At 42.5% G+C, this 27,331-nt stretch overlaps 1 protein-coding gene across 1 annotated transcript; it reads left to right on the top strand.

The window, feature by feature from the left end:
* LOC124150683 (NADPH oxidase 4-like) lies at nucleotides 1-27,331 on the top strand. Its single transcript, XM_048393220.1, has 18 exons — nucleotides 1-244; nucleotides 7,216-7,311; nucleotides 10,710-10,823; nucleotides 11,100-11,184; nucleotides 11,639-11,736; nucleotides 13,461-13,488; nucleotides 13,800-13,872; nucleotides 14,224-14,304; nucleotides 15,057-15,213; nucleotides 16,057-16,221; nucleotides 16,946-17,008; nucleotides 17,188-17,248; nucleotides 19,946-20,024; nucleotides 22,096-22,221; nucleotides 24,002-24,110; nucleotides 25,644-25,718; nucleotides 26,479-26,579; nucleotides 27,102-27,331. Exons 1-18 carry the CDS (start codon nucleotides 188-190, stop codon nucleotides 27,217-27,219), a joined length of 1,686 nt encoding a protein of 561 aa, XP_048249177.1. The 5' UTR covers nucleotides 1-187; the 3' UTR covers nucleotides 27,220-27,331.

Genomic DNA, 27,331 nt, shown 5'->3' with positions numbered 1-27,331 from the left:
TCCCGACAGTGTACTCGATGTCCCAGTGAACCGACTAGGCCTGACTCAGCCAACGGAACATAGATCCTGTTGCTGGTCGGCGTTCAACGTTACATCAAAGCCCCCGGGGTAGCGGGGGAGGGACAGCGCGTTGATAGAAGGTGGAGAGAGAGGTAGAGCCATAGGGACCAGTGTTGTTGTAGGGACAATGGGAGTGTCGCTCTCGGCCTGGTATATCAACATTGGAAAGAAATATTTACTACTGGTAAGTAAATGTCATTATTATAATATTCTATAACGTATTCTCAATGTGTTGTGTATGTTTATTCTCGAACGACACTCGTCTTGATGAACTATACCAGCTGACACAGCAACTTTAACACCCTAACGTATTGTATGTGATCGTCAAGGTGAAATAAGCATCTATGATACACATATTGTTATCCTATTGCGATATTAATATGGTGCATGGACAGACTAGATGATATATTTCGTGTTGATCACTAAGTGCCCAACAACAGGTTATTCTACTTCTATATTTGCTGCATTGGCCGGGAGAGATCCCTCTGCTATAAATCGTGATCGTTTCAATATGTTCCTCATAATGTTTGCTTACGGCAAATACTGTATTTCATATTTCATTTACGTGACATTTCAAACGTATTGTACTGCAAGTGGTGATAAAACTGTATGCACATAAACCGTATGTACATTTAAAATCTTTTCCAAAGGGGCAGTTCCGTTTTGTTGACATGGTTCAAGTTTGTCACACAAAGAGTCAATTTTGCCGCAAGTCACGAGACTTGTTGCAAAGGTGTAGATGGCTTTTATAACGTGCAAACATTTAAACTCAACGTAATATGTTAAATTTGTTGCAAGTTTCCTTGTTGCTGTATGTCAACGTTATATTTCCAGTCAAGCCCAAATTAATATAAGAAACATTCCTTAAAACCTATGAAGGGAAAAGATGGCATTGGGGACCACCAACTGACGATGTTACAAAGGTCTTCCTGTCGGAACATCATTACCACGGTGTGGTCAGTCGAGTTGAAATGACCAGTTACAGGTGGTCATCAAAGCCAAGGCAGAGGTCACTACGGTCACTTGATACTCCACAACATGTCAGGAGGCACGTAGTGATAATTAAGTAAATATGACCGTCCGATGACCGATATGCTTCGCTGCGTGTCCAATAGACCTGTAGGCATAGGGTGTAGATGCAGGAGGTTTTTTTCACTAAAATACTAAGTAGCTTATTTGACCCTAACTGTAATTAGGGAGTCTATAAACGATAAAATATTATATGCACATGAAAGGACTATATAAACAAATAAAGAATATAATCATCATAATACATTACATGTATATGGTCTTGAGGTTACGCGCGATGATATATGCATCGCATTTGACAAAAAAAACATCAAAACCGATTCCTTGCTATGATTATTTTTGGCTTGTGGTTTTGCTGGATAAACAACAAGACATATATTCCCCAGATGAATTTGTCTTCATGCTGAAAAGATTCCAAACTGAAGGAGGTGTTCGAAATATATTACTGATTGCGACAAAAACAGATTCCATAATTATAAGAAATATCTGTTAAAAGCAGATTCCTACGTACGATTTGAAATACAACAACATCGATGCGAGATCGTTTGTCAAATGTAAGAGCTCAAAGATTAGCTAACGCATGAAAGTGAGTGTTTTATCGCATATTTAAATATTAGTTTAGTGTGGGTTCGAATCCCGGACGGGACCCCCCTAAAAAAAAAACCAAATAAATAATAATATAAATATACGAGAATCTGTACTTTACAAAGAAAGTGTTATCCCAAATATAACATTTGTTACATTTGACCACTTTCTAAATGGCATTGTGTATTCATAGTAGTTTAGTTATATCATGGCATGTCAGCTGGATGTGGGAGGAAAGTCCGAGGAGGTGCATGTCTTAGATGTCTACCACTTGGTGAAACCCACAAGAGGTGGATGCTGCTTACAAACCTGGAAACATCACTAGGGCCAACCGGGATTCGAACCAGTTTTCTGGCACGTCTAAGGGACGCAACTCTGCACAGCGACTAGGGGACCCGTGCCCACATCATTCAAAAACATATATTGTAATATTCACGTGAACGATCTTGAAGTAACTGTTCTATTTTGACAGCATGTGAAGTTTAGATATCATGGTTTAGGCACACCAGTGCTAAAAGGACGTTGTGGTTTCTGTTCGCCTCAAGCGTTCATTTCAATGTTTACGCCAAGACGTTGTGGCAATGTATTATTGGGTGTGGTGGATGTATATAGAATATGTCGCCTGATATACTCCTGTCCCAAAAACATCTTTTTCAGACTGTTGATGCCGCCAATAGTTGAAATCATACGATTACAGGCCTGTCTCACACAGTGCAGCTTCTCAAAGGGCGTACATTTTCTCTGTTCACATTCATGGAGCATGTCAGGGCAAGGCATGCACGCGATCTCGTGGGTTGCCAAAGACATGCACAGGTCATATAAACATATGCATATAAACATTCCAACGTATAACAATTGACACATATTTCCTTCGCTGGTTGTCAATTTCCTTAAGCTTCAGTCACATTTCTGATCTCCCACTGTGCATTCATACAAACGATATGTTTTCCTGGTGTAAATTTCAGCCCGACCTGTGTTTGACGCCCTTATCAAATGTTGCGTGTGTTGTACATTGATGGGCTGAAGGGATGCTGATATAGCCTTGCTGTGCCATACAGGCAACGATTGCCGGGATGAGGTTGGGTTCAATGAGAATCTATAGGCGTTAGGAGCTAAATGTCATTATTGACATCAGAGCCGATCAGGCCATCGGAGAAATCATTCATCACATCAAAGCTGTTTAAGTTCTGGATTGTTCAATAAAAACTACAGAACCCTTTCCTTCATCATTAGAAATCACTGCTAAAAGCCGAGTCCATGTTATAATATTAACTATATCATAACCATGTGTTTATGAATCACTGTCGAGTTGTGCTGTTACCATGTGTTCGCGAAAAGGTGAGCGTACCTTCGCGAACGGTGCCAGATATGGATACGTAGATGTAGTGTACACTCTGGTAATATATAATGAGTAAGAAGGGAACTGTCCCGTGGGTACGTTGAACGCTAATACGGAGTCAGTCAGAGACTATGCTATACTAAGGTGATGTGAGTCGAGGTGTAATGGGGTCTAATGTCGCGATCAAGATTATGGAATTTATATATATTTATTATATTTATATAATTATATATATATATATATATATATATATATATGTGTGTGTGTGTGTGTGTGTGTGTGTGTGTGTGTGTGTGTCTGTGTGTCTGTGCGTGTCTGTGGGTGTCTGTGTGGTCTTTGTAGTAGTCCGGACCTTTGCCTGTTCTATAGTGCAAGGGGGCATGGGTGGCCCAGTCGTCTAAGGCGCTGTGCAGAGTTGCGCCCCTTGGGCACGCCAGAAACCTATGATTGTGGGTTCGAATCCCGCTTCGCCCCAATTATGTTTCTAGGTTTGTAAGCACCATACCCGTGCTCGTGGGTTTCACCGAAGTGGTAAACGTCTGAGACCTGCATCACTTCGGGCTTTCCTCCCACATTAAGATGACACGCCGCGATATAACTGGAATACTGTTAAAAACGGCGTTAAACCCAACTCACTCACTCACTCACTCACTATAGTGCCAGCCCACTGAGATACCTTGCCGTATTTTAAAGTGTGCATCCCTCTGAGAAACAGTATATTGACTCTAATCAGACCAGTCCTTGTTTTAGCTCCTTTATGCCGAGGCAGGAAAACAACAAGTACCATCGTTTAACGTCTGTTGGTATGCACCCGCCCTTCCGTTCCCCTGGCGGACGTACGTGCCACTACGCCACGGAGGCGGACAAAATAGGCTAACACTGTTGTGTAATGTAATAAATGAGCAAATGTTCACATAGAAACTATGCCATGTTTATTGTATCAAGTAATAAATATACCTGAGACATCAAAAACCTGCTTAAGTCTTACTAATTCTCTAAAGCACTCCCTGAAACTGTTATTTGTTCGGCTTTTTGCCCTTGATCTGCGTCTATGTGGATGTGTAGTGTGAACAGATATATATGTGTCTTTGTTCCATCAACTACAGCTGGGTAACACCTGTTCAACAGGTTTTCAAAAGGAATATACTCCCCTTAGATCTGAGGAAATAGGACTATTTTGACACTAACACGACCACATAGACCAGTCTATGCTCAGTCTGGGTTCTCAGCCATGTGGGTGACCCATTTCCTGTGAATCCGGAAGTGAAACGGTTCTGGTATTTCCCCACGAGGGAAAACATTTCCCCGATGAATGTAATTACTCGACATGTGTTCCTCCCTCACACGGAATCTCTTTGTCCACGGTGTGTGTATGTAGGGTGGCCACAATTACCTTTCCCGGTCAAGTTCAAGTAACACTTGTTTCATTCAAGCTTGAATTAGCCTCATCCGCTTGTGGTTAGTGGGTCGACCTGAAACCTTATTTGATTAAGTCATGACTGCTTTGTATGTATTGGTAAAAGTGTGTGAATGTGCATTTGCATTTGCGTGGGCATCCATTAGTCGGGAAACACGTACGATTCGGACAAACGCACCCAGTGCATTTACAAAGGGACCATGGAGCTGCACGTACTGCACGTGCAGCAGCACTACGAACGGTATTTAAGTGCAGGGTTTTTGATTGCCTGGCATTTCGTCAATCGAACCGTGAGAGTTCAACAACATGCCAAGATTAAAAGAAGTGCAAAGAAACAACGTCATAGGCAGGCAGGGTAGTCCCGATCAGCTGTAGCCAGGGTTTTCAATGTAGCGCCCAGCACCATCACAAGGCTATGCGATCGGTTTCAATAGCATAGGTCAACACGTAATCGACCAAGGTCGGGGCGACCAAAAGTAACCATCCGCGCCCAAGATCGCTACATCCGACTGCGCCACCTACGTGAAAGGTCGACCACAGCCACTTCAATCGCATCCCAAATCCCCGGACGGCGCAGAATCTCCGACCAGACCGTACGAAACCGTTTAAGAGCAGCAGGTCTACGAGCAAGACGTCCTGTTCGACGCGTCATATTGAGTCGACAACATCGTCAACAACGACTGCATTGGTGTCGTCAACAGAGGGTATGGCCTCAAATCCGATGGCGAGAGGTCTGGTTCAGCGACGAATCAAGATGGATCGACGAATCGAAGGGATGGAAGAGCACGTGTCTACAGACGTCGGGGAGAACGTTACTCCGGAAACTGCGTACATGAAGTGGACGGGTTTGGTGGGGGTAGCGTTATGAATTGGGCGGCTATCTCTCATCATGGGAGGACAGGTTTGGATCGAACCCCTGACCTTCAGCTCTCCGGACGGACGCTCTACCCATCTTGCCATCTTGCCATCTAGCCATCTAGACCCATCTTGCTTGCATCTATGCATATAATGACATTACATTACCCTGTGTATAAAAGGATTTAGGGTGTCTCCTCGGCCAAAACTGGCCTTGCATGGTCCGTACTTTACTGTTTACTGTGTGTATGCATGTATGTATCTTCCATGTACATAATATATATATGTGACGCGTCTTCATAAACAATCAGTTCATTCAGTTCGGTAACGTATACGATTATACCTTATTTAATTAAAGTTAACTGTTAAAATATTATAATGTCTTTAAAACGCTTGGTATTACATGTATTTGAAATTATTTAAGTTATGAAATATCACGCAAAATCACACAAACCACAAAAATCACAATCACCACCAAACCAATAGAACTGTACCGTATCCTCTGTTACAGCCACGGGGGCGGTGCCGTAGGCTAGTGGTGTTCGCTCGTGACACCGAAGGCCCGGGTTCGTTTCCCTATATTGGGACAATGTGTGAAGCCTATTTCTGGTGTACGCCACCATCAGCGATGTAATACTCACAACATTCTCTCCCATTCAATTTTCGCCCCCTTCTGAGCTCCAGCAGCCTGTAATGGCCCCCTTCTCTTCTCCAGCAGCCAGTAATGGTCCCCTTCTCAGCTCCAGCAGCCTGTAATAATCCCCTTCTACGCTCCAGCAGCCTGTAATAATCCCCTTCTACGCTCCAGCAGCCTGTAATGGTCCCCTTCTCACCTCCAGCAACCTGTAATGATCCCCTTCTCTTCTCCAGCAGCCTGTAATGGTCCCCTTCTGAGCTCCAGCAGCCTGTAATGGCCCCCTTCTCTTCTCCAGCAGCCAGTAATGGTCCCCTTCTCAGCTCCAGCAGCCTGTAATAATCCCCTTCTACGCTCCAGCAGCCTGTAATGGTCCCCTTCTCAGCTCCAGCAGCCTGTAATGGTCCCCTTCTCAGCTCGAGCAGCCAGTAATGGTCCCCTTCTACGCTCCAGCAGCCTGTAATAATCCCCTTCTACGCTCCAGCAGCCAGTAATGGTCCCCTTCTCAGCTCCAGCAGCCTGTAATAATCCCCTTCTACGCTCCAGCAGCCTGTAATGGTCCCCTTCTCACCTCCAGCAACCTGTAATGATCCCCTTCTCTTCTCCAGCAGCCTGTAATGGTCCCCTTCTCAGCTCCAGCAGCCTGTAATGGTCCCCTTCTCAGCTCGAGCAGCCTGTAATGATCCCCCTTCTCTTCTCCAGCAGCCTGTAATGGTCCCCTTCTCAGCTCCAGCAGCCTGTAATGGTCCCCTTCTCAGCTCGAGCAGCCTGTAATGGTCCCCTTCTCTTCTTCAGCAGCCTGTAATGGTCCCCTTCTCAGCTCCAGCAGCCTGTAATGATCCCCTTCTCTTCTCAAGCAGCCTGTAATGATCCCCTTCTCACCTCCAGCAGCCTGTAATGATCCCCTTCTCACATCCAGCAGCCTGTAATAGTCCCCTTCCAAGCTCAAACAGCCTGTAATTGTCCCCTTCTCTTCTCCAGCAGACTGCACTGATCCCCTTCTCAGTTCTTGGTGACATAAAGAAACTTGAGCGTTCCTAAAGTGGATCAATTTTATTTAACATTTTTACACAACACTTTTTTTCGGAGATTAGTCTACAGTGTACCACATCTTGAGGAATAACCCATCAGACATGAACCAACTAACTATCCAGCGTTATATCACGTCCAGCTCTATGCATTATTGGTTGATTGTGTGTTTATCACTACCAGGTACAAAATAAAACAGCCATCTGACGCATGTTGCAAGCTATGACCACGTAGATGTCGTAATTCATGTTGTGTCTTGTGTTGCAGGTGCTGTGGGCGGCGGGATGTGCCGTGTTGTTCTGGAGAACATACTGCTACTTCAAGTACGACCCCGGCTTCTATTACGTTCATCGGATGCTAGGGGTAGGTTGTGAGGGGCACCCCACTCTTGTTATACCTCTATATTACAGCATCTCATATATCCAGAAACCTCACTTGAGGAGCCTAACTTCCATGCCCAACAACAACGCCATTCAGCTTTGTCGTACGTGGTCTTTGACGAATGAACACCCCTTAAAGCAATGATTTATAGGCTTTTACTCATTTCGCTACTGGTGTCCTCAATTATTTTCAGTGATCCATTCTTATAATTTTCACCTTGAATTTGCCTTTTACGCCCAATGGAATCTGCTTGGCTTGATAATCGGGCGTTGACGGGCAGAGTATGGAGGGTTTACTTACTTACTTACTTATATTGGAGATTTAACGTGCGCTTTCCGACTGCAAGCGTATGTCGCACACGGACTCTCTCGGGATTATTCAACTCAACCTTGAAGTATCTGGAGTCCTACTATAATTCTAACAGTGATACGAAGTACGTAACCTTGCAGTTTGGACTGGATATGTAACTAGATATTTACAGCAATACAGAGATCTATTACTGATCCACCCTACCCCAGCTGCGGGTCATTGATGCTTGACCTGTTGTGACTCCGACGACGAAACCGCGGGACAAGGCGATTTCTAATATTTAAGTAACTTAAACAAAGGAACACGTCAAATTGAAGAATATGATGATATCTTGCTATTCAAACAATGAAGATTTTCTCTACAGAGAAATAAACTGAGAGCAAAAGATTCCAAAATAAAACCACGTAGAATTATTATTTGAGTAGTTATGGTAGTGTATTATATATTGTATACTGTATAACATTGTTTTTGTGTGAGAGATACGGGAAGTACGCTCTTGTCCCTTTCTATACAGTCTAACTCCTACTGGGAATTTCAATGCAGTTCCATCACAATATAGAATATTCTATATGTTTCTATAATACTCTATCACAGTCCATGGTATTCCGGAAGTTAACATATGTCAGTAGCATCTAAATGTAGTAACTTCCTCAAAACTGCTAACATTAAACAGTACTACATTCCTGACAACTATTCACTGTCCAAATACAATACAATGAGCTTCTACAGAATCTCAACAGAAACAATGTAATACACTTACAATCATTATTTACAAAATAAATGATGAGTGGGCGTTGTTTATTTCTTATATGAGCTATCAACATTAAGTACAGCCTCTTTAAGGATGTTGATAAAATGTACAAGCTTTAAACATATTAACCCCTATTTAAATAATGATGACTCCCTCAATAGCATCCGCCCTCGGCAACGTCGGACAAGTCCATTTTATGCACAGGTGGGTATTTCCTGCCTATGCTCACAATCCTCACGTCGATTATCTGCACCTTTTCTCCCAATACCGATTGTCATATCTCCCCCGGTTTTGGATGCGATGTAGATCAGCCATCGCATTTATCTGCGTTGTCCTGATACATCTATGAGGAACAACTCACCAGACACTTCTATCTCAAAAGTAACGTCGTCAAACATACGACGTCATCAAGTTGTGAGCGCATATTCGAATCTCCAGAAATGACGTGATGATAGATCTATGTTTTATCGTGAAATAAACCACGCTTTGTTCTTCATTGTTCTTTGCGATTTATCGCGTAGCTTTCTTATATTTAGCAATAAAATACACTTCCATATAACAATTCAAAGAATACTTCTACATGTCAGTATTCTTTTATTGCTGACTAAGCGGCAGTATCGTTCATTTTTTTACATAATATCGCGAACTTAAGATATATTTAATTGAAAATCAAACCATTAATAAAATTAAATAAGAGGTATAGTTTCTTTTACCCCCATGTTGTGCACCTGGGTACAGTTACAATAAAAGTTTTTATGACAAAATACAATATTGTTTTATCTGAATTTCAAGTTCTTTGTGTATATCTACGTATATTCTATCAAGTTATTGTGTACGTTCTGACGTAATGTCGGATTGAATCAAGAAGGAAAGAGCCAAGTCTTTGTGTTATCTGAATACAATAACGTCAGTGGTTTCCATGGTATGGGGTGCTAGGCAATTGTGAATATGACACACGGCACATCGAAGCGTGCTCGGGATGTTTATAACAGGTTCCTGATAACCTTTCTCGCTACGAACATACTCAACCATGCATTGTGCATATCGCTACACTCATGTGCGTGAGTCACGGGAATGGCTGAAATTTCCGGACAAAGATAAGACCCGTGTTTACACACTTCAGCGTGTTGCTAACAGAGGGGATAGTTTTATACGATACCTTTATGGCAACCACGTGTTCCACTGACATTATGCTTATGCTGCTGTAGATTACGAGTTACATTGAAACCCCTTTAGATGGGAACCCTTTTATTCCCATATACATTAAACTACGTTTATAACGAACACGCTTATAACGAACTGATGGATATAACGAATTTATTTTTGGGGGTCCCTGTCATTTGATGTGTACATGCTGTGCATATGCCTGTTACGAACTACGGTTATAACGAACTAAAATTAATTATCTCTTTGGGTTTGCTATAACCGTAGTTCGTTATAAGCATATGTACAGCATATTTACAGCAAATGGCCGGGATAAAAAAAACAAATTCGTTATATCCGTCAGTTCGTTATAATCGTGTTCGTTATACATGTAATGTGACTTCCATGCTGCAAGTCGAGAGCGTTATGACTTGTAAGGTTCGCATAAGGCAAATATATATTCCTGATATATGATATGGACGATACGGAAACACTATTGGCTAATAGTGAGTGAGTGAGTGAGTTTGATTTAACGCCGCTTTTAACAGTATTCCAGTTATATCGCGGCGTGTCAGCTTAATGTGGGAGGAAAGCCCGAAATGATGCAGGTCTCAGACGTTAAAAAAATACCGCTTCGGTGAAACCCGAGAGCAAGGGTATGCAACTGACTCATAAGCTCAGTTAGCTAGGTATTGTTATGAAACAAGTGTTATATTTTGTTACGGGTCAAATGAGACATGTTGATTTAAGTTTGAAATTATACAGCCTGAGAAAGTTCATATGATGTCCGTATTCTTTTGCCGAAGTACATGTTTGTGTTTATAAAATGTTTATATCTTATTTCGGGAGGCGATTGAACTACCTTGTGAACCTAGCGTAATACCATATACATGATTGGAAACGCGTTAACTTGAAATCTCAAAACGATATTTCGTTTAAGACTAGGTGCCGTCTAGGTTCCGGGAGAATCGATTCTTTTGTAACATTTTGCGACCGTTTAAGTCGAATACATCGGATATGTCGATTTCAAAGTAAGAGTCCCAACATTTCATGAGTCACGTTACGTTGTATTCTTAAAACTTGGAACATGAATTTCTTGTTAATATAATAACGACGCTTGTCTCGAAATCCGGGTTACTCGAAGTGTTTTTCATGTGTGTTTATTGCTCGGTTCCAGCCCTGGTTATGCATCTCACGAGGTTCGGCCGCCGTTCTCAACCTCAACTGCGGCTTTGTCCTGCTACCAATGTGTCGATCGCTCCTCACCCTACTGCGCAGACTCAACAGGAGGGTGAGCGTTCCATCACGTATTAGTCACTCTTAATGACACATTAGACATCCCTCCTGCCAATTATATGATACATACGTTGATACCTTCTACAAACACGCCACATCGACGGGATAGGCAGGAAGCAAAACTCATTGGGTAGAGAAAGAAGTTGTAAACAGCCTTATGTAATATTACGTAATAATGTGCTCATGTAAAAAACGTACCTGAACCGTTTAACTTGGATCATGTTCTCGATTTGGGCAATCTGCCACTTGCGTTTTTCTTGTTTCATTTCAGATATCTGTAGAAACTATGCGACTGATCCTTGACACATGCAAAGGCTTCCATATAACTTGCGCCTTCTTCATATGTATAAATGCAGGTAACGATATACAGAATAAAGGGATAGTAAAGTTATATACTTGATTATCTACAAATGTTTATACTTTTATTCATTTATTGTAAATCATAACGTTGGTGTAATATGAGATAATTTCATACCACAAAGCCAAACTGAGAAACTAATAAATTGTACTTGTATTAAAAAGTCCCGTCAATCCGAATGTATTCTCCGGTTTTAACGAATTTCTGGATTAACGATTCCTGAGCACGTAGTGATGACCCTATACGGAGCAGTAATTGTCCTGGTGTTGAGGTTTCGGAATACACAGGGTCCGGATTGATGAGGTTTCGGAATACACAGGGTCCGGATTGATGAGGTTTCGGGATACACAGGGTTCGGATTGATGAGGTTTCGGAAGACACAGGGTTCGGATTGATGAGGTTTTGGGATACACAGGGTCCGGTCTGACGAGGTTTCACTCTATGTGTTTCAGTTATTCATTTTGTTGCTCACATGTTCAATGCCAGAAACTTCTCCCAGTATTACAACCCGGCTATCCCTGGCGTCAACGGTGCACATTTCTCCAACCAGGTAAGTTCAATAACATCTACGTTACTTCTCGTAACAGCTCGATAACAGCACGATAACTGCACGACTTCAACACGCGAAGCGTTCGTGAACAATCACGCTTTTGTATTATCCCGTAGAAGAGCTCATAAAATATGTACATCCCCTGAGTATTATCCTCATGTTGATGACGTTCACCATGTTTGTGCCACCAGCGAGCAAGGGTAGAGTTATGTCAGACCGAGGATCATAATCGGAGAGTCTGAGATTCGAACCCTCGATCAGCGGATCTATGTAGTCAAGGGGCGCAACCGTACCCAGTAAATTGCGGTGCCTAGACCGCTGGGCTGCAGTCTCTCTTTTGACAGGGTCCGCCCGGAGAGCGGAAGGTCCGGGGTTCGACCCCCGGCCGCGTCATACCGAAAGACGTTAAATGATGGTACTTGTTGTTACCCTGGCGCTGGGCATTAAGGGACTAAAACAAGGACTGGTCGGCTCGAAGTGAGTATACTGTGTCTGAGTGGGGTATTCATGTTAAACTGCGGCATGGTATCTCAGTGAGCTAGCACTTCATTTCACCTCACCTCACATCTTTTGACAGGGAAGTCATGGTTCGGATCCCTCATTCTGATCCGATCATAATTCTTGGTTTGTCAGCACCTAATCTCATTAAAATCAGATATTTTCCTCCGATACGATATAAACACTACACCAGGGTCTGCGAACACTTCCACAGAAGTCCGCGTCAGGCGAACTTTGATCGTCCCATCACAATGAAGGAAGCATAGGATCTTTAGAGAATTTGATGAAGGACAAAACTATTCTGCTTCATTTAATAACCACCCTGAGCCAGAAATTTCGATTTTAACAAAATATAACACACAGAACGCACAGGAGACAAATATTCCTCCGAAGGTACTGCCCTTTGGGTGAAAAGGTGCTATGGCGCTAATACACGTCAAGGTGAATCCAATATACTCAACAATACAATGGCGCGACATTTTTCGTTTACATTCGGAACAACCCGATTAACTTCGTTTTCGACACAAATCAGACATGCAGGTCTGAATTTCTCGCTCACTCCGACCGAGAGTTTAGAAGCCTCGGTTCTGACTGGCTGACGCGACCTTCTGTGGATATGGAGGTTGGTTGGTTGGTTGTTTAACGCCGCACTCAGCAATATTCCAGCTATAAGACGGCGGTCTGTAAAATAATCGAGTCTGGACCAGACAATCGAGTGATTGACATCATGAGCATCGATCAACGCAATTGGGATCGATGACATGTATCAACCAAGTCAGCCAGCCTGACCACCCGATCCCGTTAGTCGCCTTTTACGACAAGCATACTCGCCTTTTACGGCAAGCATGGGTTGCTGAAGATCTATTCTACCCCGGAATCTTCACGTGTCGGATATGGAGGTGGACTCGTGCCTGAGATTCTGATTGTAATGAGTACGTGATCAAGGGTGCTGCTACGTGTTAAATGTCTACAGCTAGTCGGGGTTTCTTTTTTATTCAATCCTTTGTATAACTAACTTACTGGCCAAAACATGTTCATGTCTGAATCTAATTCCCCGTCGTGATACAACTGGAATATTAATAAAAATGGCAAAAAATTAATGTCCTTATTTGAATAAAGTCCATTTATTTGTTGTGACCTTGTTATGATTGACTAATACAACTGTTGGTTTTTTTAATCCAAAAATACATATTATGAATTCAAGTTTTTATTTTTTTTATTTTCAGGATCCTCTCCTTGTTGCCATAACAACAGGTAAGTTATTTATTTCTTACTTTTTTGTCTTTCTTTCTACCAAGTATGTGCTTTTGTATGCTAGACACTAGAGTAATGTTTTGTTATACGAATGCATTGAAGACATGCATGATGGTCATGACTTCAGTTTGTACATTGCCTGTCATGGTCTCGGCGTGGAACCTTGCTCATGATATCAACCATTGGTTTGTTCTGGGTCCGATTCGGTTAGTTACACGCCGCCTTGAAATGGCTGGAATATTGCTGACTGCGGAGTAGAACAAACAAACAAAGCTCTATTTATCACTTAAAGAAGTATCTGTCTCTTGCAGTTCCTGGCATCACAGGCATGCTGATGATGATGATTCTGATTATGATTGTAACATCCAGTTTCCGCTACATGAGGTGAGAATCGCAGCGCACGTCTGTGATATGAGTTTGAATGAGGTCGTGCTTTCAGCAGCTTTTTGCTTTCGCAACAAGAAGAAAATAAGGTCCACTGGTAATTTCTTGAATTAACACTATTATAGTCACATTTTTCTTATTATTATTATTTTTTTTTTTTTTAAATATTCAAACGATAGGCTGCCGTTAGGCCGCCGATAGGCAACCAGAAGGCTGAGGTAGAGCATACCGAATTGATCAGTTCGTTCACGTTTACCATTCAGTTCAAATCAAACGATCAAAGGTATGGTGGTAACAAAGTAAATGGACACCTTTCTTGTTAATATTTAGCGTGTCCCTTGTTTATTTCAGGGACACCAACTACGACCTGTTCTGGTACACTCACAGACTGATCGTGGTGTTCTACATCCTTCTTCTTATACACGCCTTAAGGTAAGCAATGTGTCTGGCACGTGCTTCAGGGACTGGGGTGAGTGAGTGAGTGAAAAAACAGATATTTTACGGCTTGTCAGCTTGACGTGGGAGGAAAGCCCGAAGTTCACCTCTTTGGTGAAATTCACGAGCACGGATCTGGTGCTGAAAACCTTGAAACATAAGGATGGCGGACGGGATTCGAACCCACACTTATAATTTTCTGGCATACCCAAGATACGCAACCCTGCAAAGTGCATTAAGGCGCCTTAAATTGTCATCATACTAGTTTGAAACAATACGCTGTAAGAATTCTGCTTTTGGTGTATCCTTCAGTACTTACGTTGCTCCTTTTACTCACACTTAAATCCATTTTCAATGCTGTGATTTTTAATCAAAGGGAGTTATATTTATCTTAATGTTCAGTTAATTATCATTATACTTCTTGTTGATAACTCGTTATTTGATGATTTTTCTAATTATTATTACATGATCATTATTGTTATCATTATTACTTCTTTGGCGTGTTCTATTTGATGGAAGCATAATAATTCTATTTTATTATTCTCTAAGCTCTAAAGGGGCGATCGGTCAGCCTAGTGGTTAAAGCGTTCGCTCGTCACGCCGAAGACCCGGGTCCAATTCCCGACATGGGTACAATGTGGGAAGCCCATTTCTAGTGTCCCCCGCCGTGATATTGCTGGAATATTGCTAAAAGCGGCGTAAAGCCATACTCTCTTACTCGCTCTAAGATCTACAAACTCTGTTGTCAGGGGACCAATAAGGAAGCAGATCAACATTCCCGCTCACACACCCGGATGTAACGATACTTTGACAATGTCAATGGCAGAACCGGAACCGGAAGCAGAATATTCATTCCACTCCTACCGGTGTCAAGAGGAACCAAAATTTGACAGTATTGGTTGTCAGGTGTGTTATCCATAATTAACGTACAGTTTTGTTAATGTCGCATCTGATCTAAATCTCTAACTGGTTTGAACGTTTTCCATGAACAATCACTGCTCCATTGTCGTTCTGAAATGACCTGTAATGGGATGTCCTCAGATCTTTGTTTGGCGGTAACGAGAACTAGAGTCTGATTTTAATTCGATTGATTGTGATTCCATTGAAAGAGATATAGTCGTTCCAAACAATAATAATCCATCTTCCCAAAACAAGAGAGTTATCTGAAAGTCCAGTTTCCACCCTTGCCGAACTAAGTTGGTATTATGGAGTGACATTTTGGCTGGACCAACGAGTCTATGCATAGTCCAATCAAAATCGCGCACCGAAATCGAAATCCGGGTCGTAAACTATCTAGCAGATTTCGGTCGATTGCAGGATGTGCGTTGTCAGCAGATATTTTCCCAATTTCTTCATGTTTTTATTCAAGGTGCTCACGTGATTCGATGCACTTCGCGATGTAAGACCCGGTGTATCACAATTTTGATCTTGGTTATTGATCAGATCGTCTTGACTGGGCGCCGTCGTTTTGTTTTAAACAAATGCAAGTCATACGAGAGGTGTTATCTGATTGGTCCATAGGAGAGGCTAAAAAGAGACATAACTCGTAATAACCAGTGGTGGCGCTACGATCGAGCCCAGGAATTCCAGCCTAGTTCGGCAAGGGTGAAAATTGGACTTTTAAAGTCAGTTAACTCTCTTGCCTCGGAAAGATGTAATAATCTGGAAGGCAGGGTGTTTGGATTGACGGGGTCCAGCGAGGCTCCATTGTACTACTCATATCATACCAAGTCTTCCCCTGTGTTCCAGTCCTGGCTATGGATAGGGATACCCCTTCTTCTCTACGTCATAGATGGTGCTTTCCGGATGAAACAAAGGGAGACAACTGTTATTGTCACGGACATAATCGAACATTATTGTGACGTCATTGAAATCCATATGCACACAGATTTGCACAAACCTTCACCAGGGCAGGTAATTATATATGATATATACAATTACTATATCAAATGGGTTTCTCTTGGTTTTTTATTCAGAAAACTATAAATCAATACGTTATTCGTACTCCGAGATTCTTTAAAGGAATAGCATCTATTCGTTTTCGTAATTCGCGTTTGAATTAGCGAATAAGGACTATATATGGATGTTAGCATTACTAAATGAAATAAACACTCATTCCTGTGTTGAAAATTGCATGTTTGAGGACAAAATTCATTCAGCAGTGATATTTGAAAAACGAAAAATTCTCTCTTTGGCATTCAGATGGTGAGGTGAGGTGAAATGGGTTTAACGTCCCGTCCTAGGTATAGCGACTTGCCATTCAGGAGTGTTTAAAGACGGACAGGGGGATATTTAGTGATTCGTTATCCGAGGATAATTCAAACATGAATAGCGAATAACGACAATTTTCATTATTCCTTGTGCGAATCTCGTAGAATGAATGACGAATAAAGTATTAACTTGTGGTTGCCTGCACATGAATATATGAAGAATGATAACACTGGTTAAATATCTAACTTACTCGCTCATTATAACACAACACGTTATGGGTTCGGCTGCTTTGGTTATTGCCGATGTCGACGTTACAACATGTAACTGATGACGTTTCCATCCCAGGAACCTATAATTTAAAATGAGAAAAATCTACCACTTCACATATAATATAACAGTAAATATCTGAGTCATCGCTTTATTGCAGTATGTTTTGATCCAGTGCCCGAGACTATCCGTTTTTGAATGGCATCCGTACTCCATCACAAAGGTATTGTAGAAAATCATTAGTATTTTTGTAACACTCCGTATGAATTATAGAGATGCTTTGTGCGTTCGTATTGAAACATAACTTCAGATTACTTGTATATCTTTATCAAGATGGGCTGTTGCTCATTAATATGCATTAATTATGAATATTGCACCTTATTCGGCTGGTCATTCTTTCAGTGTCCAACAAGAGACCGTCCAGAAATATCAGTACATATCCGAACACGTGGTGACTGGTCAGGTGAATTGGTAACTATTAATCAATATCTTGTCATTTCCATTATTGAAGCCCGAGTGATGAGAAACACTGTGACAATACGCCTCTCCCTAAGGACGATATATGAGGCACGGGCCAGTGCATGCTCTGTCGCTAATACAAGAATCCGCCGATCGTGGGTAGAATCCCTTATTTGGAAAGATCCTTGATCAAAGCGGTGTAAAACCAGACTCACTCACTCCCTGACAATGAATAGGGATATCCGTTTTTACGAACTATAGCGTTCACTCACTCACTCACTCACTCACTCACTCACTCGCTCACTCATCTTTATCAACAGCGGCGTTAAACCAAACTCACTCACACCCTCACAATGAATAGGGATATCCGTTTTTACGATCTATAGCTTTCACTCACTCACTCACTCACTCACTCACTCACTCACTCACTCACTCACTCACTCACTCACTCACTCACTCACTCACTCACGCACTCACTCACTCACTCCGTTTATTATCAACAACAAACCAAATGCACGTGTAGGAGCACGGCTGACCCCGTGTCGTTCACCGTGTCTGCCCAGTAGCTGTAAGCTGTGACGCATGATCTCCATCCTCATCCTGCAGTCACGTGGTAGTCTTGCTGCCGCCTCACCTGTTTTGTGACAATCTCAGTTAGGGAATTAAAGGCATGATGGGACACTTGGCTGTCTGGCTCTGGGCACAGACTTATATTTTGCGGTGGATTTGTGAAATAAGACCTTGAGATGTGTTAACATACGTGACATCCAGAAAATATATAACTACAAATTTCCAAAATCGAAATTTCTTAAATGTTTGTTTTTTTGTTCATCATGATGTGTGCATTTCACATAGACCTTGTTGTTATATTGTTATATTATTGTTAGGTTATATGTTGCTTTTCACTATATTTATAGGGGCGGTCGGATAGCCTTGTGGTTAAAGCGTTCGCTCGTCACGCCGAAGACCCGGGTTCGATACCCGACATGGGTTCAATGTGTGAAGCCCATTTCTGGTGTCCCCCGCCGTGATATTGCTCGAATATTGCTAAAAGCGGCGTAAAACCAAACTTAACCACTCACTCACTCACTATATTTATAATTGCGTTCATAGTTCATAATTGCATGCAGAGTTGCGTCCCTTGGGCATGCCAGAATCCTAATGTCATGGGTTCGAATCCCGGATCACCCCGATTATGTTTCTCGGTTGTTCAGCACCATATCCATGCTCGTGGTCTACAACAAAAAGTGATAAACGTCTAAGAGCTGCATCACTTCGGGCTTCCTCTCACGCCGTGATATTATTGACATATTGTTCCAAAGCAAAACTCACTCACTCACCCTCCCATCCACTTATTAGCGTACAGCTATCGGGCGGGATCATCCTAGAACAGCCAAGTCCCGTTAATCCGACATGGTTAGTTGGTTGCATGTGATTATGTCGAATTAACGAGTATGTCGGAATTTTTTTTCACCGTCAGGAGACGATTCTGGGTCAGAGCAGGTGCCTAGTTCCAATGACTCTTGAAAGAGCCGACTTAAATGGGGATCGGTTGGTCAGCCTTTGTGACTGTGTGTTATTGTGCCCAATGACGTGGACCGTTAATCATGTATTCAGCCACTGGTCCAGACTCGATTACGTAATGTCGTCGTGATATAGCCGGAATATAGGGGACTGTGACTAAACTAATATTTACTCAAATTTACCATGTTTGTCAATCACCAACTCATTCATTTATCTTGACATTAGCATGATTTTAAAGTGCGACAATATTTTCCAATGATTCAATATTGTCCTACTTAGTTGAATTATTTAGGCGGGGCAGGCGGGTTTTATGTGTAGTGTTCTCTCCAGAGAGAATGGTCGATGATTGATTGTCATCGAGTTCTACCAGACAAACCAGTGGTTGATGGTATGAGCATCCACCCAAGACGTCGAGGTGCAATGGCACGCAATCAGCCACACGCAATGTAGTCACCTCCATTTAGTCGACACTGTCGCAAGCTAGTTTTAAACTGATGAATTATGTTTGGGATTCCCGAGATTTATTGGTTAGCACAGTGATGCTGAAGAACGTCAGTGAGACTATCCTGTAGCTCAGCACGAACTATTTTGCATAACTGTATTGGATTGGAAACTATAAAAATACTTGTATTTTGTACATGGGAATTAGTTTTTGGGTTAGTGTGATTTTACGCAACCTAATTTTCCAGCAATATAGCGGCGGGACTCCACGAGAAATGGGTTTCACACATTGCATAAAATTAGGGGATAGTGCGTGGGTACATTTTCAGGCCGCTTTTACCATAATGTCATGTGTATTAGCGCGTGTGGGAAAGTCCGAAGTGAACAACATTTAGGCTTTAACCACTTTAGTGAAATCCACTGACTCACTTTGAATCATAAACAGAGCGAATCTGTGATTCGAATTAACGTTCTTCGGATTCTAACACGCCTAAGGGGGGCAACTCTGCAGAGCGGTTTGCCACTGCTTGGCCTGATCCCATCGTGCCTCTTGTTGGGATCAGTGCATCGGCGTGACAAGCTAAGGTCGGGCAATCCCACAATCTCTAAACAACCAATAAACATCGGTGTTCTGCTTTCAACCGGCACATCATAACCTGTATTAACAAAAATAGACTTTTTGAAAATTTATTTTACAATTGTTGGTCCCGAAGATCATATCAACTGTTTATTTCAGAGCGACTCAGGGCACATGTACAGGAGTCGCTACACGAGGAGCGGGAAGAATCTGTTGAGTCACTTGATGAAACACCTCGGTAAGACGATGTCCATTATCATACCTAATAGTCAGATCTGATTTGTCCACGTGATCTTGATAAAATACTTTATCATACTTCCATGTCAAAATTATGAGATTTTATTTTTCCACGTGATCATGATAAAATACTATGTATTCCGCCTTGGAATGAAACAAATGTCTCAGCGGGAGAAAAAATCTCTTATACCCCGCCACGAGCAAGACTGCACGTGGATTTCTAAGAGGCAGAATAAATCCCTTACATACCCCCTTCGAAACAAAAAGCCGCACGCTTTTCCGAGTCAATGAAAGTCACATGTCTTAGCACACAAAAAATCTCAGCTCAATCGAACAGCTGTTTTCTATCTGTTTGGAATTTGTCCTATCTCCTTCACAATGTCATATCATAAAATGTCGGTAGGATAAATTCGTTGCAGTAGGATCTCTCGAAATACATGGGGCTTTAAGCGTCGGGACACATAAAACGCCACGGACCCCGAGTGATCCTGCTACAACCTATAGGTCAATACCCAGCTTGTTAGGGCCTCTCTATCAGCCTGGCTGGTCGTGGGGTGACGTAATCTGGCATCTGCATTACTGATTACGACATCCCAAGGCCGTAACTGTGGCTCTTCATTGGATGATATCTATAACCCGACGTGGGTGCCGTTGTACAAAGCGATCATACGCAAGTGTAACTCCCATACCTTAACATAGACTTACGACAGTCGTGTTGCTAAGGTTGTTTTGTACAATGACACCCAGGGACATATTGACTACACCCCAGAGCCAAACATGTGTCAACTTTTGCCGCTGTCCCTTTCATGTCTATGTTATTTTAGTGTAGACAGTGATAAGTGCAAACAACATCTGCTGGTACTATTTGGTCTGCCTTAAGAGCAACAGTCCCAGAGCTGAGTGAAGCCGTAACGAGTAATGCAGATGAACTTATGCTACTATCACACCAAAGTAGTTTCATCCCGTTCTACCCCGTTCTAAACAAAATACTAGAACGGGCTGTGATCACGGTAGAACGCGTAGTTTGGCGTAAAATACGATGCTAGTTGGTTCATAAGCAGTCCCCAATACGTCTATCTCGTTCCTAGCCAGTCTGCAGTCCGTTTGTATCCAGTTCAGATCGTGTAAAAGTGCCCGTTCACCTCATCCCGACAACGTTTCGAAGCAGTTCCAGCACGTCCGTAGCCGTCCTGAACCCGTTCTTAACCAGTTCTACCTCGTTCACAATACGCCCAAGCCAGTTCTAACTAATTCTTAACCCGACCAACTCGTTCGCAGTACGTCCTTATCTCGTCCCAAGTGCGTGTGTATTCGCGTCCTGGCCCGTCCTTGCCCGACTCCTATGGATACCGAGCGCGTTGTAGCCAGTCTTCATTCAAGTTCAGGGCTCCGAGCTGTACACATCATGCCTCCAAAGAGAAGTCGACCCGGTCGGTGCGCACACGTACTGAAATTTAGGTCCGACTGCACCACGTCGTAACACGTCCCTAGTAGGTTCAAAGTACGGCAATTCCGTTCGAAGTACGGCAGTTCAGTTCGTAATACCTGTTTCTCGTTTTAAGTACTGTCAATCCGACGAATTGCAGAACGGGATGGACGGGATAAAATTTTGAGCAGAATCAAAGTTCTAGAGCACCCTCCACGTCCATGAAGTTCGTAAAAAGACTGTCAATAGTTGCTACTACGTCCACTACCTTCATACACAGTTGGAGCTCGTTCGACAACATTTTCTCGAACGTATTGAGAACTAGTTTGGTGTGATGTGGGTATTACATTAGCCCCAGGCCGCAACTGTGTGGTTGGTTGGCTGGTTGGTTGGTCGGTCGGTCGGTCGGTTGGTTGGATGGATTGTTGGTTGGTTGATTCGTTGTTTAACGTTGCACCCAGCAATATCCCTGCTTATCCGCCTCTTACGACAAGCATGTTTGCTGAAGACCAATTTTAACCGGGATCTTCACGGTTGACTGTTGGCGGTGATGTCCTGCTGGCGTCGTATCGGGCGCTATATGATGTACTCTTTGATTGTCTTGAAGCACACGAAAAATTATGCTCATGCATTGTTTTGTATATAGGCTGAAGCTTGTGGTTGATGGGCCGTTTGGAGGGCCTCTGGACACAGTTCTTCAGAGTCGAGTTGCAGTGTGTATAGCTGGCGGAATAGGAATAACACCCTTCATTGCAGTATTGAACCATGTCAGGTAAATAGCTGATATTGCAGAACTTACTGATCTTTCTTGTCAAATTGAACACATCAATGAGTGAGTGAGTTGGGTTTTACGCTGCTTTGAACAGTATTCCAGTTATATCACGGCGTGTCAGCTTAATGTGGGAGGAAAGTCCAAAGTGATGCAGGTCTCAGATGTTCATCACTTCGGTGAAACCCACGAGCAGGGGTATGGTGCTGACAAACCTAGAAACATAATCGGGGCGAACTGGGATTCGAACCCACAATCATAGGTTTCTGGCGTGTCAAAGGGACGCAACTCTGCACAGCGAATCACAGTGGCGCCTTAGACGACTAGGCCACCTGTGTGTGTGTGTGTGTGTGTGTGTCTGTGTGTGTGCGCGTGCGTGTGTGTGTGTGTGTGTGTGTGTGAGAGAGAGAGAGAGTGAGAGAGAGAGAAAGACAGAGAGAGATCAATGGAAGTATTGAGATGACTAGTTTCGAATCACTCTTTGAATGTCGCAGTCGCCTTGGCGTCATAATTAACTGTGTTGAGTCCTTATCACATGTCGACCTGACCATCAGTCTTGGTGTCTTAGCATCAGTCTTGGTGTCTTAGCATCAGTCTTGGTGTCTTAGCATCAGTCTTGGTGTCTTAGCATCAGTCTTGGTGTCTTAGCATCAGTCTTGGTGTCTTAGCATCAGTCTTGGTGTCTTAGCATCAGTCTTGGTGTCTTAGCATCAGTCTTGGTGTCTTAGCATCAGTCTTGGTGTCTTAGCATCAGTCTTGGTGTCTTAGCATCAGTCTTGGTGTCTTAGCATCAGTCTTGGTGTCTTAGCATCAGTCTTGGTGTCTTAGCATCAGTCTTGGTGTCTTAGCATCAGTCTTGGTGTCTTAGCATCAGTCTTGGTGTCTTAGCATCAGTCTTGGTGTCTTAGCATCAGTCTTGGTGTCTTAGCATCAGTCTTGGTGTCTTAGCATCAGTCTTGGTGTCTTAGCATCAGTCTTGGTGTCTTAGCATCAGTCTTGGTGTCTTAGCATCAGTCTTGGTGTCTTACCATCAGTCTTGGTGTCTTAGCATCAGTCTTGGCGTCTTAGCATCAGTCTTGGTGTCTTAGCATCAGTCTTGGCGTCTTAGCATCAGTCTTGGCGTCTTAGCATCAGTCTTGGTGTCTTAGCATCAGTCTTGGTGTCTTAGCATCAGTCTTGGTGTCTTAGCATCAGTCTTGGTGTCTTAGCATCAGTCTTGGTGTCTTAGCACCTCACCCTTACACGTGGGTTTCACCTGTTGTAAACGTCCACGGCCATCGTAGTTTTAGAATCCAGCAGACTTGACCTGACATTTTTGAAGTTTTAGCCATAGTGACGTCAACCCAGCTCACAGAGTTTGCTCTTGTTACCGTTTGATTTCATTAAAGTATGTGAGTTGGGTTTGAGACCGCTTTTAACAGCATTCCAGTAATATAACGGCGTCAGATTGGTGTGAGAGATAATCTCGAAGTGATGCAGGTCTCAGACGTTTACCACTTTGCTGTAACGTTGAGCACGGGTATGGTGCTGATAAACCTAGAAACATAATCGGGGCGAACCGGGATTCGAACCCACAATCATAGGTTTCTGGCGTGATTTCATTAACGAGTAACAGACAAATTGTCACACATGGTAAAGTACATGGCTATTTGAACAATTACAATGTTGCTTGAAACGAGTTATACCCTCTAACTGAATGTTATGGGTATTTAAAAGGCTGTTTCAAGCAAGTATATGCCGCCTGCCAAGCACCAGCATTCCCAATCGTCTACATATATTTCAGGTCCAGCAAACAGAAGTTAAAACCAAAGCGCCTGTACTTAATATGGGTGTGTCGATCTGTACTTGAGCTCACCTGGTTCTTAGCAACGATAATATCCACCCATCAACATGTGAGTCTATCATCCTAGTGTGTGTTCATCAACATATGAGTCTATCATCTTAGTATGTGTTCATCAACATGTGAGTCTATCATCTTAGTATGTGTTCATCAACATGTGAGTCTATCATCTTAGTATGTGTTCATCAACATGTGAGTCTATCATCTTAGTGTGTGTTCATCAACATGTGAGTGTCATCTTAGTGTGTGTTCATCAACATGTGAGTCTATCATCCTAGTATGTGTTCATCAACATGTGAGTGTCATCTTAGTATGTGTTCATCAACATGTGAGTCTAACATCTTAGTATGTGTTCATCAACATGTGAGTATCATCTTAGTGTGTGTTCATCAACATGTGAGTCTATCATCTTAGTGTGTGTTCATCAACATGTGAGTCTAGCATCTTAATGTGTGTTCATCAACATGTGAGTCTATCACCTTAGTATGTGTTCATCAACATGTGAGTATCATCTCAGTGTGTGTTCTTCAACATGTGAGTATATCATCTTAGTGTGTGTTCATCAACATGTGAGTCTATCATCTTAGTATGTGTTCATCAACATGTACGTTTATCATCTTAGTATGTGTTCATCAACATGTGAGTTTATCATCTTAGTATGTGTTCATCAACATGTGAGTCTATCACCTTAGTATGTGTTCATCAACATGTGAGTATCATCTCAGTATGTGTTCATCAACATGTGAGTATATCATCTTAGTATGTGTTCATCAACATGTGAGTCTATCATCTTAGTATGTGTTCATCAACATGTGAGTTTATCATCTTAGTATGTGTTCATCAACATGTGAGTTTATCATCTTAGTATGTGTTCATCAACATGAACACAGTGAGTCAGTAGTATTAGTACAAGCAGCATGTCGGTATATCATCATCCGTCAGCATAAAGTTGCATTTAGAAGTCGGTATGATGAGCAAGGGACATATTTTTAATGATATATAACTTCTCGATTACAATGAATAAATGTTTCCGTATAGAGACTAACACCGTTGACAAGTAAGTAAAATAACTTTAAGGTTGATGACCCTCTTCATCAGGAATTGATCTCTGGCAGGGTGTGTGTGTGTGCGTGCTTGTGCGTGTGCGTGTGTGTGTGGGGGTGGGGGTGGTCTGGTTTTGTTGGCCAGTTTCAGGTTGCCGAATTTTGCGCATCGGTCGTCTTTGTCAGTGTGTCAAGGTATTGATTGACTCTGGTGTAAAAGTTTCTCAGGGTAGAATTGTTGTCAGGATGGAGGAGGTCCTTGAACTGATGTTGTTTTACTATGCTTGTAACGGTGTTAGCGTTTAACTTAGTATCTGCACCGAAACGTCGCATTCATTGTAATAAAGAAGCCCTTCATCCATAGAAATATCTCACGTGTTCATAAAATATATAACAGGCAAATATCCCAACCATGAGATGACATTGTTTGTGCATGTATTTATCAAATGTGCTACGTTAGGTGATCTACATCATGAGATAAGCACCAATGTATGCACTTATGCTGAATCTGCTAATGCAGTTGTCTTTTGTCCATTTAAAAGTTATGGAATCAAAACATGCCTGATTTTCTGGACATCCGATTCCACTGCACGGATCTGCAAGAGTCTCACATACAGGTCAGTTCAAAGAAATCAAGGGCATGAGATGAAGAATAGCTTTATACGAAATATTCGCTGTGTACAATATTCGCTGTGTGTACCAGTAGTAGAGGATACAGTAACATGTTCATTTACTTGAAAAACAAAGCAATATTGGTATACAGTGAGTGAGTGAGTAAGGTTTTACGCCGCTTTTAGCAATATTCCAACAATCTCACAGCGGGGCACACCCGAAATGGGCTTCACACATTTTACCCATGTGGGCAATAACCTTTAACCAATAGGCTACCCCACCGTCCCTGTATGCAGTAGGGGGCGGTCGGGTAGCCTAGTGGTTAAAGCGTTCGCTCGTCACGCCAAAGACCCGGGTTCGACTCCCGACATGGGTACAATGTGTGAAGCCCATTTCTGGTGTCCCCCGCCGTGATATTGCTGGAATATTGCTAAAAGCGGCGTAAAACCATACTCACTCACTCACTGTATGCAGTAGTTCCGTGTTACCTCGAAATACTTGATACATCGACGCAGAATATGTACCTTCAAGGTCAAAGCATGGTATCATGGTTCTTAATCAGTGTTTGACCCCGCGTAAGTCGAAGTCGGAAAGTCGACGTGCATGGTTGATCCTTGACATCATACCGCTCTGTGAGTACGTTTGTCTCGAGAACCAGATAAATCGATATATTCTCGATAGTACCCCGAACTTCGAGGTTTCGATGTATTAACATAACCTTTATATGACGAAGTAGTGTTTGTGTGAAAGTGTTGTCTTCTTTAGGCAATTCCCCCTGAGCAGAGGGAGTTTGTTACCTCCCGTCTAGAACCAGGACGACCTGTCTGGCCTCAACACTTCAGTCAGTTCTGCGCGTCACACAGACGGTAGGTCTAACTAGGTCTGAACGGGTCTAAACGGGTCTAAACAGGCCCTTTATGTGTCAGCGATGATAATTATGAGACAAACTGTATGTGTACTCAGATTTATGGATGTAATTGAATATTTCATACTCAGACATTTGATACTGTCGGCGAGGGTCGGAGGTTATAATTGTTTATCAACATTATAAAAAGTAAATGTTTCGGGAAATGTGCGCATTTCACCTCGATTTGCGTGAGTGAGTGAGTTAAGATTTAACGTCACATCGGCATTATTTCAGCCATATCGTGACGAGAAGCGGTCACTATATATTCTGTGAAAAGTGCAGTGTATGTCCGAGATTCGAATTCCAATTAGCGACGTTATCAAGCAATCAGTTTGTGGCAGACATCCACATTCGTTTTACAGTAGTAATTGATGCAAGTTGTTTTTTTCTATAAATTTATGTTGAGAAACGTCTGACATTTCAACTAGTTGTGCCAACGTCCTCTATAAATGTTTTACTAGATGAACGATTCTCATTACAGTGAGACTGTCGACGTGTTTGCGTGCGGGCCCAAGGGTCTGATAACGGACGTTCAGAGGCAGTGTCTCCGAGGCAACGTGCAAAAGACTAATTTCATTTTTCACAGGGAATCTTTCTAAAACAAAAGCAACCAATTCTTCACAAAGAGTGAAATGAAAACGGTGCTTGCAATGTCGATGTCCTTTGACAAAAGTGCATGTTTCAGAAATATGCGCAAACATTAGTGACATA

The sequence above is a fragment of the Haliotis rufescens genome, unplaced genomic scaffold, assembly GCF_023055435.1.
Source record: "Haliotis rufescens isolate VD_foot unplaced genomic scaffold, xgHalRufe1.0.p SCAF_119, whole genome shotgun sequence".
Lineage (NCBI taxonomy): Eukaryota > Metazoa > Mollusca > Gastropoda > Lepetellida > Haliotidae > Haliotis > Haliotis rufescens.
This window is presented reverse-complemented; position numbering and strand designations above follow the sequence as displayed.